This window comes from Anoplolepis gracilipes, unplaced genomic scaffold (assembly GCF_047496725.1).
Source record: "Anoplolepis gracilipes unplaced genomic scaffold, ASM4749672v1 Contig20, whole genome shotgun sequence".
Classification (NCBI taxonomy): Eukaryota; Metazoa; Arthropoda; class Insecta; order Hymenoptera; family Formicidae; genus Anoplolepis; species Anoplolepis gracilipes.
The window spans coordinates 480443-494570 of record NW_027328668.1 but is presented as its reverse complement, the minus strand read 5'-3'; the positions used below and the strand labels follow the sequence as shown (position 1 = coordinate 494570).

General features: G+C 33.3%; 1 protein-coding gene across 1 annotated transcript; it reads left to right on the top strand.

Annotated features, from left to right (window-relative positions):
• The first annotated feature begins 201 nt into the window (after positions 1-201).
• On the top strand, positions 202-2368 carry LOC140675680 (uncharacterized). Its single transcript, XM_072910296.1, has 5 exons — positions 202-306; positions 607-964; positions 1031-1169; positions 1529-1793; positions 2219-2368. Exons 1-5 carry the CDS (start codon positions 202-204, stop codon positions 2366-2368), a joined length of 1017 nt encoding a protein of 338 aa, XP_072766397.1.
• The last annotated feature ends 11760 nt before the right edge of the window (positions 2369-14128 follow it).

Here is a 14128-nt window from a genome sequence, read left to right as displayed (position 1 = left end):
AGGTGATTACCGCTGCATGAGTCGTTACCTATTTTATCTTATAACATAAAATTATGCTTTAAATAAAATTTTGATAAAGAAGAAAATGTTTTATAATTACGTTAGGAATAAGTGTTCCTTAAAATAACGTTACTTTAATGACGAAAAGTTGTTCCGGATCGTCGGCCGTCGGACACTGCAATCAGCTGATTGTTACACACGATGTGTCTCTCAGCTGAGCCGGAAAATCAATATATCGATTGGTCTGAAGCCGTTGACGACAATGTCGATGACAATCGAAGGAGCGTTGCCGTCGCGGCGGAGACGGTTATTTCTCTCTCTCTTTTTCTCACTCACTCTGTCCCTTTCTTTTACACACTCAGCATACACATACTGACGCCTCATCACAGGCTAGGAGCAGTTCTTTCACAAGTTCAGGAAGGAACCGAGAAAGTAATTGCCTATTTTAGTCGAGTATTTAGTAAAACGGAAAGAAATTATTGTGTGACTAGACGGGAATTGTTGGCTATTGTAGAAGCATTAAAATCATTTCATCATTATTTGTATGGAAGGAAATTTTTAATTCGTTCAGATCATATTTCTCTTAAATGGTTAATGTCATTTAAGAATCTTGAGGGCCAACTAGCACGATGGATTGAAAGACTACAACAATACCAATTTGAGGTTGTTTATCGGAAGGGACGGATACATCAAAATGCTGACGAATTATCCAGATGTCCTTGTGAAGGATTTGAATGTAATTATTGCAAAAAAGTGGAATTAAAAGAGAACTTAGTAGCTCGAATTGTTTTAGAAGAACAGAATTTGGAAGAATGGCGAAATAGACAAATGGAGGATCCCATCATTTCAATTTTTATTCAGGGAAAAGAGTCAGGAAAACGCCCTCTTCGAGAGGAAATTGCTGAATTAGATATTTCAGCAAAAATTTATTGGTCCTATTGGGATGCATTAATCTTACAGAATGGTGTTCTTTTTAAAAGATGGGAATCTACAAATTTAAAATATAGTATTTTACAAATAATTGTTGCAGAGAAATACATCAATCAGATATTAGAAGAGGCCCATGATTCTGTATCTGGTGGACATTTCGGAATAAATAAGACACTAGAAAAGATTCGTAAACGTTTTTATTGGGCTACATGTAAAAGCGATGTGGAACATTGGTCTTTGTAAGATCTGTATAGCAAAGAGGGGTCCTTTAGAAAAAGGAAAATCCCTGTTACAAGTTTATAATGTGGGAACTCCATTCGAAAGAGTACAGATGGACATACTCGGCCCTCTTCTGATAACTAATGCTGGGAATCGATATTTGTTGGTCAATTGTTGGCTCGGTAGTCGATTGTTTTATGAAATGGGTTAAAGCATTTCCATTAAAAAATATTAGGGCTAATACTGTAGCTGAAGTTTTTGTTAGTTAGGTAGTTTCTCGTCATGGAAAACCACTGGAAATCCATACGGATCAAGGGAAGAATTTCGAGTCAAAAATCTTTCAAGAGATGACACATTTATTAGGAATTAAAAAAACCAGAACAACTGCTTTACATCCACAGTCAGATGGTCAAGTGGAACGACAACATCAAACAATTCTAAATTATTTAGCTAAATTCATTTCAGAGAATCAGAAAGATTGGGATAATTGGATTCCCATGTATCTCTTAGCTTATCGATCTTCGAAACATGAAGTTACTGGTGTTACTCCTGCTGAACTATATTTTGTTCGAGATTTAAGATTACGAATTGATTTACTTCGAGGTATTCCTCCAAACTCACAAAATGAGGAAATAAAAAATTCAGTTCATAATTATATTCAAAAAATGAGAAGAAAATTATCAGATATTTATAATAGTGTTAGGCAACGCTTGCATTTAAGAACGCTTAGAACTAAAGATTATTATGATCGCAAGGCTAGAAAGACTTCTTTTATTGTCGGTCAAAATATTTGGTTTTGTAATCCTCGAAGAGTTAAAGGGTTGACCCCTAAGTTACAAAGTTATTGGGAGGGTCCATATAGGATAGTTAAAAAAAAACTTAGTGATGTAGTTTTTGGTATTCAAAAATCTATTAAACATCGTAATAAAATTGTGCATGCCGACAGACTAGCCTCATTTTATAGTAGAACATCTTAATTGAAGACATGATCAAAACCTAGTTATTTATTTCATAATTTTAAGCTTCTTTTTTTTTGTTCGTATACTTTCGTATATTGATTTATTTTCAGGAAACGTTCTCGAGAAACGACATTGAGAATTTGAAAATTGGACCTGAAGTGAGAAAAGGCAAGAGACAAGGAGATTTGAATTCTGAAAAAATTATTACGCCTGAAAGAAGACTGCCTTACTCACGGTTTTTGAACTGTGGTTTTCCGTGAGGCGAAGGGCAAATGCCAAGGCAGAGACTTGAGGTGTTCTTTTCAGAGAACAAAGGGCCCGCGAAGAGTAACTCTCCCCCCCTCTTGTCTGAAGATATTTGTTAAGGGATAAAAAGAAGAAATTTTTCAAAACCTGAAATCGGAAGAATCCAGAAAATGTGCAGTTCGGTAATCTGTAGCTCAGAGAAGACAAGAAGACACATTGGATATAGAAAGGTCTTTGAAGACAATTATGTTTAACCCCCCTTTACCAGTTGTCGGGACGACAACTCATTTGGAAAGGAGGGGGCAGTGTTACATCCCTGCGATTTGTGAAGTTAGGCTATAAAATCGAACGTTTGAAATGTCTCGATATGTCTCGTTGTCAAGAGTTTCGTCATTAAGAGAACGTTTGAAAAACAGTGACAGATTAGATTGAAAATAGCTGTCAAGCTGTGCGGTCGTTTCTTGATCAGCTGCGTGTTATTTGAAATTATTACGCTTTGTATTATTTTGTTCCATAAAAATATTCTTGTGTTTCGTTTTATAAAATCGTGTTATTTATTTCGCAAATGTTGGTTGCGTCGCGCGATATTTAATAATCGACCCACGGACGTAACAATATATATATATATATATATATATATATATATATATATATATATATATTTAACATATATATTGTGACCGTATAATTCTTCGTTGATTAATCTGAACGCTCCTTTAAATAATTCTTGGCTGGTGAACTAGCCTACGGCACACCTTCGGCGCGATCGCTTTTCTTAATTGAATTTTTGTCCCAAAATAGCGGTAATATTGGGCGCCAGGCGCGAAAATCCGCGGCGCTCTAAATCGATAGGATACTCTTACATTACACGAAAAACTCAAAATAATTACAATCGCGACAGTAGCTAAAACGACTAGTCCGTTTTACCAGCGGTAGAGGGGGGGGGGGAGATTCGTAAGGAGCTGTACGGGATCGAGAATCGATAGTTTTAAACGTGGAATTTTGTGATAAAAGAGACAATGATGTTGAATATGAATAAAAGATATATTTAATCGTAGATAATCGAATACGAAGAGTAAATGTAGAGACTCAGAATTATTTGCGACAACTAGACGTAAGGGGCGCACTCGCTGTGCACTCGCTGTGCACGGCGCGGCGTCGCGGCCGAACGAGAGATATCAAGTAACACTCGATTTTGGATAATTCTTAACACGTCGGAAGTCGTTCACGGCTTGTTAATGCCGTGGCGATAATACAAAGAAATATCTCAATAACACACCGCAGTTCTCGGCCACGAAACGTCCGTCACTCGCGCTATTCGATTCACGAGAAAACTCCCTGGAATGCGCGTAAACATACGCGGTCGGCACGCATCGACCTTTGATATCGATCGCTACAGGTTTTTCTGTACGCCGTATAAAGCATGCGAAAATCTCTTCATACGCAAGACTCAATAATTCGATATAATCTATACAGGCAATTAAACACCCTGGTTGATTACGATTATATAAATGGTTCCCGGATCCGCGAGTCGATATGCGGCACGGGATATCAAAGTCGCACGCGGCACGAGGTATACGAACTCGCTTCCCGACGGATACAACATGACAATTACTATCCTTAATTTTCGACAACTAACTTGCAGTATTTTGACATAAAATACAAGATATCTTATAAAATATTCATTTTTTAATTATCTTACTCTAATACTTTTATGCACAGAATAATGAGACGAATCAATTGGCATAATTAAAACACATAATCATGTTAAAGTAAAAATCTGAATTTGCAACTAACAGTTACACATTTTTACTTTAACATAAGACTGTGTTTTCTTTACACCAATTGATTCGTCTTATTATTCTGTGCATAAAAGTATTAGAGTAAGATAATCAAAAAATGAATATTTTACGAGATATCTTGTATTTTATGTCAAAATACTGCAACTTTGAAGCCTTATAACTCAAAAAATACTTAATGAAAAACACTTTGTCATAAGTGTTTTGGAAAGCTCTCGAGATGAGCTACAAGAATATGTAAAAATATATAGGGTGTTCCATTTAAAAAACTTGAAGTGACTTTCACGTGACCTTCAAATGACTTTTCAAGGTCAAACCAATGGTACCATCTTATGGCCCCCTCGAAACCATATAACTTTTGTCTGAAACATTTTTCTCTCCCGGGCTTGGTTTTCGAGATATTCGACTGGATGGATTAAAATGGTCCACCCTGTATATATACAAGGTGTCCCGTAACTCTCAATTAATATTTTAAGGGGTGAAAGAAGATTGAATTTTGAATAAAAAGTTCCTTTTCTGATTTTGGCTCAGACCATTATTTACCGAGTTATTAAGAATTAAAGTTGACTAATCAGACGGCGCGCGGCCGAAGTACTTAGGAGCGTAGCATGCCCTGGGACCCTTCGTGCTTACCGTACATTTTCTCCATTAAAATTTTATTTTAAATTTTCTTGTTAAATAACGAATAAATAAATAAATCAATAAATTGATAAATAAATAAATAAATAAATGAATAAATAAATAAAGAAGAATAAATATAGTTAGAAATGTATACAAATTTCTGATTGCTTTTTATTCTTATTTATTATTTCTTATTATTTTGTTTATTTAATTACGTATTATTTATTTATACATTTATTCAATTATTTAACCCATAAATTCTCACGGCTAATCAAGCAGTGATGGGAATAACTACGGGATGTTCGCCATGAATATTTAGGAAGATTACTGTCAAAAAAGAACATTATCATAATAAATAAATTGTTTAAACAATTTCTTAAAAAATTGTCTTTACATGCGTCATATACATATAATACTTACGTAATTTTTTTCACGAAAACGACGATGCTCTTAGTTTTTACTTAAATTTCAACTTTTTGAGAAATTTTTAAAACAATTTGTTTATAAACAATTTAATTTAACAATTTCGTCATTTTGGCGTATCGTACATGATTCTTCATAAAAATCCATCGGATTGTATGAAAAAAAATATTTTTTCCGTCACAATTCGATGAATTTTTATGTATTACAATTTCGATAATGTTATTATTTTAATCCAAAATTTAATTAATCAGTACATAATAAGTATTTCATCATTAATCATCGCTAATTCTTCAAATAATTTTTTTATCTTTTAGTTATTTAGAAGAATTTTTCTTTTATAGTGAGAAACGTGAAAGGCAATAAGTTTGAAATAATAAAATAATAGGGGTAATAAGTTGAAATAATAAAATAATTTAAAAGCAATTTATTGTTAGCAAATCGGTTTATTTCAAGTTAAGTTTTGTGGCCCTAAAAAGGGCCGATTTTTTTTATATTTCCGGCTCAAAATGCCCTCCGTTTACTGCCAAACATGCGTGTGCTCTCCGGATGGCTCCGTTTCTTACGCGGAGAAATATCTCCGCATCTACCGTTGCCACAGCAGCGTGTAGACGGACAACCAATTCCTCTACATTTTTTGGCTCTTTTGCGTAAATTTTTTCCTTCAAATAACCCCAAAAGAAAAAATCCAGGGGTGAAAGATCAGGCAAACTGCAAATAAAAATCATATTGAAATTTATTTATGCAGACAGTTTTTTGTTGAAGTTCAAATGATCTTACCGTGGAGGCCAGCGGAACGGGGTGCCAACACCGAACCAACGTCTAGGAAATTGGGCGTTGAGATAATTACTCACACGCCGGGTATTATGCGGTGGTGTTCGAACAAGAAATAAACGTTTATTAATAACAACTGATTTTCCGTGACAAAAGACGAACGACCTGACGATAAGCTTTCGATTACTTGAAAAAACGGTAGATGCGGAGATATTTCTCCGCGTAAGAAACGAAGCCATCCGGAGAGCACACGCATGTTTGGCAGTAAACGGAGGGCATTTTGAGCCGGAAATATAAAAAAAATTGGCCCTTTTTAGGGCCACAAAACTTAACTTGAAATAAACCGATTTGCTAACAATAAATTACTTTTAAATTATTTTATTATTTCAACTTATTACCCCTATTATTTTATTATTTCAAACTTATTGCCTCTCACGTTTCTCACTATAAAAGAAAAATTCTTCTAAATAACTAAAAGATAAAAAAATTATTTGAAGAATTAGCGATGATTAATGATGAAATACTTACGTACTGATTAATTAAATTTCGGATTAAAATAATAACACTATCGAAATTGTAATACATAAAAATTCATCGAATTGTGACGGAAAAAATATTTTTTTTCATACAATCCGATGGATTTTTATGAAGAATCATGTATGATACGCCAAAATGACGAAATTGTTAAATTAAATTGTTTATAAACAAATTGTTTTAAAAATTTCTCAAAAAGTTGAAATTTAAGTAAAAACTAAGAGCATCGTCGTTTTCGTGAAAAAAATTACGTAAGTATTATATGTATATGACGCATGTAAAGACAATTTTTTAAGAAATTGTTTAAACAATTTATTTATTATGATAATGTTCTTTTTTGACAGTAATCTTCCTAAATATTCATGGCGAACATCCCGTAGTTATTCCCATCACTGCTTGATTAGCCGTGAGAATTTATGGGTTAAATAATTGAATAAATGTATAAATAAATAATACATAATTAAATAAACAAAATAATAAGAAATAATAAATAAGAATAAAAAGCAATCAGAAATTTGTATACATTTCTAACTATATTTATTCTTCTTTATTTATTTATTCATTTATTTATTTATTTATTTATCAATTTATTGATTTATTTATTTATTCGTTATTTAACAAGAAAATTTAAAATAAAATTTTAATGGAGAAAATGTACGGTAAGCACGAAGGGTCCCCATGGCATGCTACGCTCCTAAGTACTTCGGCCGCGCGCCGTCTGATTAGTCAACTTTAATTCTTAATAACTCGGTAAATAATGGTCTGAGCCAAAATCAGAAAAGGAACTTTTCATTCAAAATTCAATCTTCTTTCACCCCTTAAAATATTAATTGAGAGTTACGGGATACCCTGTATATATATAGGGTATAGGTATCTTGATGGAATAATAATCTTCTCCTTTATTACAGTATGTTAAATGCTCGTGTATTTATTATAAAGATACACGAATATACTTCTAAAAGAGACACGCGCTAAACTAACGAGTATAAGATACTTGAGTAATGTAGTGAATACAGCGAAATTAGTAATAAGTCGGTGTTAATTAGATGACGGCGAGAATAAGACTACTGCTTTTTCTGTTGCGATAGTTTCGATAGCCCTTTCTTTGCCTAACGAGGTGGGGATTTTGGCCTATCGAATGCTGTTGCTCTCTCTCTCTCTCTCTCTCTCTCTCTCTCTCTCTCTCTCTCTCTCTCCCTCTCCCTCTCCCTCTCCCTCTCCCTCTCCTGCTCCCTTTCCCTCTCCCTCTTCCTTTCTCTCTCTCTCTCTCTCTCTCTCTCTCTCTCTCTCTCTCTCTCTCTCTCTCTCTCTCTCTCTCTCTCTCTCTCTCTCTCTCGTTCATGTAATACCGATTGTTCCAGTGGTCCGGTATGCGATTCTCCAATTTTGTTTATAGAAGATTCGGCCGTTAGTTGATAAGACGAGCGTTTCTGCTCGGTTTAAGAGCGCCTTATAGCTTCATATAATATTCAGCGTACAATTTTGGTAGTCAGATAAATTTTTCTTTTCTTAGAGTTTAATGAACAAAATTATTAGTGAGTCGGTTGCCGGTCGGTGTAAGTCGTAATTATTTGAAATAAAATTCGCTTATTCCTTACATTATTTGTTATTAATATTAAAATTCTTATGACTAATATATATATATATACATACGACATACGCATATAATTTCTTTGACTATCCCAGAGGACTTTGAGGGCTGTATCTCAGATGCACTCGACAACTAAGGATGGCCCTCAGGAGTAAGATTGAAGAAAGGTGGGTGAGTAATGAATTATTAGATTTATAGAAATTACCACAATAGATCACTAACTCCTGGATCCTAGTAAACCCGGTGAATGCAGGGTGACAAAAAACAGGAGAAAATATATTTATATGTGTTACGCATCAGAGACTCTTAAAAGAGAAATTCTGATTGTTTTTATTATAAAACAATAGATAATATAAGAGAGTTCTAATCCAGGGATCTGAGGGGGGATGAGGTAAGCGGAGGAGGACGAGGCGAGGTACCTCGAAATCGAATCAAATGTATACGACGATTGAAATATTCGGTTACAAATGTATACGACAAAGCGTAAGATAAAATTTTTGGCTAAATGATAACATAAACAGACCGTCGACAGTACGGATGTTTGCGCTAAAGAATAACGCGCCGACAGTACGAATGTTTGCGCTAAAGAATAACGTTTCGCATAGTGGGTGGGCATTATCATGTATATTTGACTATAAATATAAATAATAAATATAATCAGGCGTTCTATAGTACGATGTGGTGTATGTGTAGGACAAGGAATGCATGACGAAGAAAAGGAAAGCATGATGGTAGGAAAAGGAGATATGGGTGCGAGAGAAAGAATAGAGAGGAAGAACAGCGCGCATGGTGAGAAAAGGACAGCGCTATAGACGTAGGACAAGGAGAGTATGATGGTAAGGAAAGAAGGTGACAGTAAAAGAAATATAAATGTATAAAAATTCCAAATTTATTTAAAATTAAAAAAATTTAATTACAGAATATAGAAAATAATACTTGAACTATAGTTTTTAATGTAAATATGGGTTGATTGAACCTTCATGATGATGATTCGACCACCAATTGAATATTTTAAATACATTTCGTAAAGCGCAATTTCTTACATGTTTATCGCAGTGCAGAGTAACATTTAATTTATCTAAAGGAGGAACGTCTTCATAGTCGTTATCCAATGTCTCGATAATAAGACCGATTTTCACATCGTCTTCCAGTAAATTTGCCAACCATTCTCGTTTTTCATGTCCTTTGACATACACTCGAGAAGATGCATCTTTCAACGCCACAGCCTCAGTGATTAAACGTTTAGCCATGTAGTATGGAACGTTTCCATCTTCCCATTGCAGATTGTGATGTTTTCCAACCAACCATGCAACCTGAGATCTCTCAGACCTCGTGAGCCAACGGAATGGTGTAAGACTCGTAAAAATATAATGAGACAGTACAGATCCTTGAGTCAGAATCGCAATTTCTTTCACGATAAATTTTTTATCGATAATAAATCCTTGAAGATCCACAAACGTTGGCACAACCATAATGAAAAGATATTGATGAGAACTACAACGAACGACTGATGTTAATCATCGAGTATCGCAAGTTTTATGTTTTAACATTGGAGGGGATAATTAGTGATCTATCGTGGAAAATTCTATAAATCTAATAATTCGTTACTCACTCAACTTTCTAATAAAGTACAACTTATTTTTTCTATCTTCAATTTTTACTCCTGAGGGCTGTCCTTAGTTGTCAAGTAGATCTGAGAGAGTATAAGATACTTGAATAATATAATGAATACAGCGAAATTAGTAATGAAGTCAGTGTTAATTAAATTACGGCGAGAATAAGGCTGATCTCTTTTGCTGCTGCGATAGTTTCGATAGTCCTTTCTTTACCTAATGAGGTGGGGAATTTTGACCTATGGAATGCTGTTGCTGTCTCTCTCACTCGTGTAGTACCGATTGTTCCGGTGATCCGGTATGCGATTCTCCAATTTCGTTTACAGAAGATTCGACCGTTGGTTGATAAGACGAGCGTTCCTACTCAGTTTAAGAGCGCCTTATAACTTCATATAATATTCGGCGTACAATTTTGGTTGTAGGATAGATTTTTCTTGTATCGCAAGTTTTAACATTGGAGAGGATAATTGCTGATTCATGTAATTTTACGTATGCGAGAAGGAAGAGTCGTAGAATAAAATAGTGTGAAGAGAAACATTAATGTTAATAATAATTTTTTATTTTTTACAAGTATCATAAAATATATCATTTATAGCACACGTCAACAATTCGCAATCTACGAGTGATCCGCTATCGAACGCGTCACTATCGCGTATCGCTTTCACAGCAACATTTACGTTAGTAATATTGTTACGTTGCAAAACGTTACAAAATTGTTTAAACTTTTCATTAACGAGATGTGTATTTTGACACAACCATGAATGCATATGATCGATACATTTTTCAAAATCGAATAAATGTAACAATGTTTGAGGTTGCATATACAAAGACTTATTAGATAATGTTAATTTAACAATCCTCGATCCGTTTAATACAATCATTTGGATAGATAGATCGCAGATCCATAATGGCTGACTTTCAGTCGAATGTACATGTCGTTCAATGTTTGTACGTTTCTGCATCAATGAGTGCCAGAGTACGATAGGCAATCCTACTCGATTGCCTCGGTTGTCACCAAGTATCAATTCTACATACGACATAGCTCCAACGCTTATTCCAATCTCCAAATATTTGTAAGATGTCGGGGTTAAGGTATATCTCCTCCCAAGTATGCAAACCGCACGACGAGATGAAACGCTATATAAAATATTAAAATATATTAAAAAATAATATTTAGAAAATAATATTTAGAAAATAATTGAAATTTACATTTTCTTTGATTGAATTTCACCGTTCTTAATCGGAATGTAAAAATTGTATACGACAAAGCGTGAGATATAAATTTTTGCTAAATGAAAACATATACAGAACGCCGACAGTACGGATGTTTGCGCTAAAGAATAACGTTTCGCATAGTGGGTGGGCATTATCATGTATATTTAATTTGATTATAAATATAATCAGGCGTTCTATAGTATGATGTGGTGTAAGAAGGAAGGCGCTGTATGTGTAGGACAAGGAGTGCATGATGATAAGAAAAGGAAAGCATGATGGTAGGAAAAGGAGATATGGGTGCGAGAGAAAGAATAGAGAGGAAGGAGGATAGCGGGAAGGAGAGCGCGTATGGTGAGAAAAGGACAGCGCTATAGGCGTAGGACAAGGAGAGTATGATGTGTAAGGAAAAGAGAGAGCAAAGGAGAAGGCGGCAGTAAAAGAAATATAAATGTATAAAAATTCCAAATTTATTTAAAAATAAAAAAAATTTAATTACAGAATATAGAAAATAATACTTGAACTATAGTTTTTAATGTAAATATGGGTTGATTGAACCTTCATGATGATGATTCGACCACCAATTGAATATTTTAAATACATTTTGTAAAGCGCAATTTCATACATGTTTATCGCAGTGCAGAGTAACATTTAATTTATCTAAAGGAGGAACGTCTTCATAGTCGTTATCCAATGTCTCGATAATAAGGCCGATTCTCGTATCATCTGCCAGTAAATTTGCCAACCATTCTCGTTTTTCATGCCCCTTAACATACACTCGAGAAGCTGCATCTTTCAACGTCACAGTCTCAGTGATTAAACGTTTAGCCATGTAGTATGGAATGTTTCCATCTTCCCATTGCAGATTTTGATGTTTTTCAATCGACCATGCAACTTTAGATCTCTCAGACCTCGTGAGCAAACGGAATGGTGTAAGACTCGTAAAAATATAATGAGACAGTACAGATCCTTGAGTCAGAATCGCAATTTCTTTCACGATAATAAATTTTTTATCGATAATAAATCCTTGAAGATCCACAAACGTTGGCACAACCATAATGAAAAGATATTGGCGAGAAGCACGACGAACGACTGATGTTAATCATCGAGTATCGCAAGTTTTATGTTTTAACATTGGAGGGGATAATTATTTACAGAAGATTTGACCATTGGTTGATAAAACGAGCGTTCCTGCTCGGTTTAAGAGCGCCTTATAACTTCATATAATATTCGGCGTACAATTTTGGTTGTAGGATAGATTTTTCTTGTATCGCAAGTTTTAACATTGAAGGGGATAATTGCTGATTCATGTAATTTTACGTACTACGTTCGTTAGAGGATTGTCACATTAAAGAATAGGCGAAGAAAGAAATAATAAAAATCAGTAATGAAAAAGACAACTGCCTCTCCACACAGCATTCATACAGATAATTATAATAAAACGATTATTGAATCACGACACAATCAAATAAACATTAAACAAACATGTAACGAACATTGATCAACATCGATTGAAACATCGATTCAACTATGTTTGAACCACTATCATACATCAAATGAACGTCGATCAACATCAAGTAAACCTCGATCAACATTAAAAACGAACCATGATCGGTTCGTAATCAGCTGTCATTGATCGACTACTTGTTTAAAGATGTTAAATATTCCACGTCTATTGTCTGCTGAAAATGCAAACTAACAGAAAAATGCATCACGTACTGTAATATATTATTCACCACACAGATATATACAAGGATAAGATATATAATACTTGCTACAAGGAGAGGATAGAAAAAAAGATAATAACGCATATGTATTTTGACAATAGTTTATTATAAATATGGATTGATCAAACCTTTATAATAATGCTTCGATCACCAATTGAATATTTTGAATACATTTTGTAAAGCACAATTTTTATATGTTTATTGCAATGCATAGTAGATTCGATTTTATTTTCAATCGCGTCCAATTTAAATAATATTCTATTTAACTTTCCTAAGATTAGTTCCTTAAATTCTGAAATAAATTAATATTATTTAGTTTATAGAATATGAATATAATTCCTGTGTTTTCTATATTATACATTATGCAACAAATATATTTTTGCATACTTCTTTATTTATAGAAAATATATAAAAGTATTAGTATTTTTTAAACTTACCATGAGAACATAGATTTTCATTTTCTATACGTAAAGCAGAATTTTTTTTATAAAAGATGTACTATCTGTAACAATTTTGTTGTTATTATTAATATCTGAAAAGAAACTAAATATTAGTATTTTTTTACAAATATCATATAACGTTAATAAATTGTAGCTAATGCTCACCGTTTTTGCTTATTACATTAAACAATATGTTTTCGTCTAATATATTTCTTTCAATATGTTTAGATGTTACTCTGTAGCTCTTTGTCATACGACACAAAATTTTGTTTCTGTGGAAGAGCGGGCAGAATTTTTCCTTGCGTAACACTATTTTTCTTTAAAGAAATCTACATCTTTTTTCAGAAAGATAAATATTTTTTTTGGTTCTTATACGTCTTCTTTTTTTCTCGTTCTTTTAATTCATTTGAAGATAGACCTGTATCATTATTTGATGTATCTTCTACCAAAATTAATTTTTGTATACCTTCTTCGTAAGTATCTGAATAATTTTAAATAAAAGTGTAAAAGAAGTTATAAAAATTATTAATAATATATGCAATATTACATGTAACTAATAATACATACAAATTTATGTTTGATATTATTCACTTACTTGCAATACCAAAAATTTTTACTGGTAACTCCTTCCAATCTGACTTTTCTCATAATATCTCTCTTACAGTTATAGCTTTATTAATACGAAGCATTGTTTGTTGTAAAGTGACTGGGCCAAATACATATAAACGTATCTGCGGTGTACCATGTAGCAGGTATTAGCTGCAGACCATCATTAAATTCCGCAATGATATATTTTTCGTCATCCATTTCTGTGTTGCGCAAAATGAACGAAGATCATGTAGAAATTATGTATACATATTTTATTATAAAAATATGTATATTATGTTACGCACAAAATTATATTTCATGACATGGTGATTTATATAAATCTTTTACATATTTTAATTTTGTACCAATAACACAAATTTCTTTATTTTTTTGTGTAACATTTATAATCAGAATATATTTACCGTTTCATAATAAGCAGCAATTATTAGAAGAAT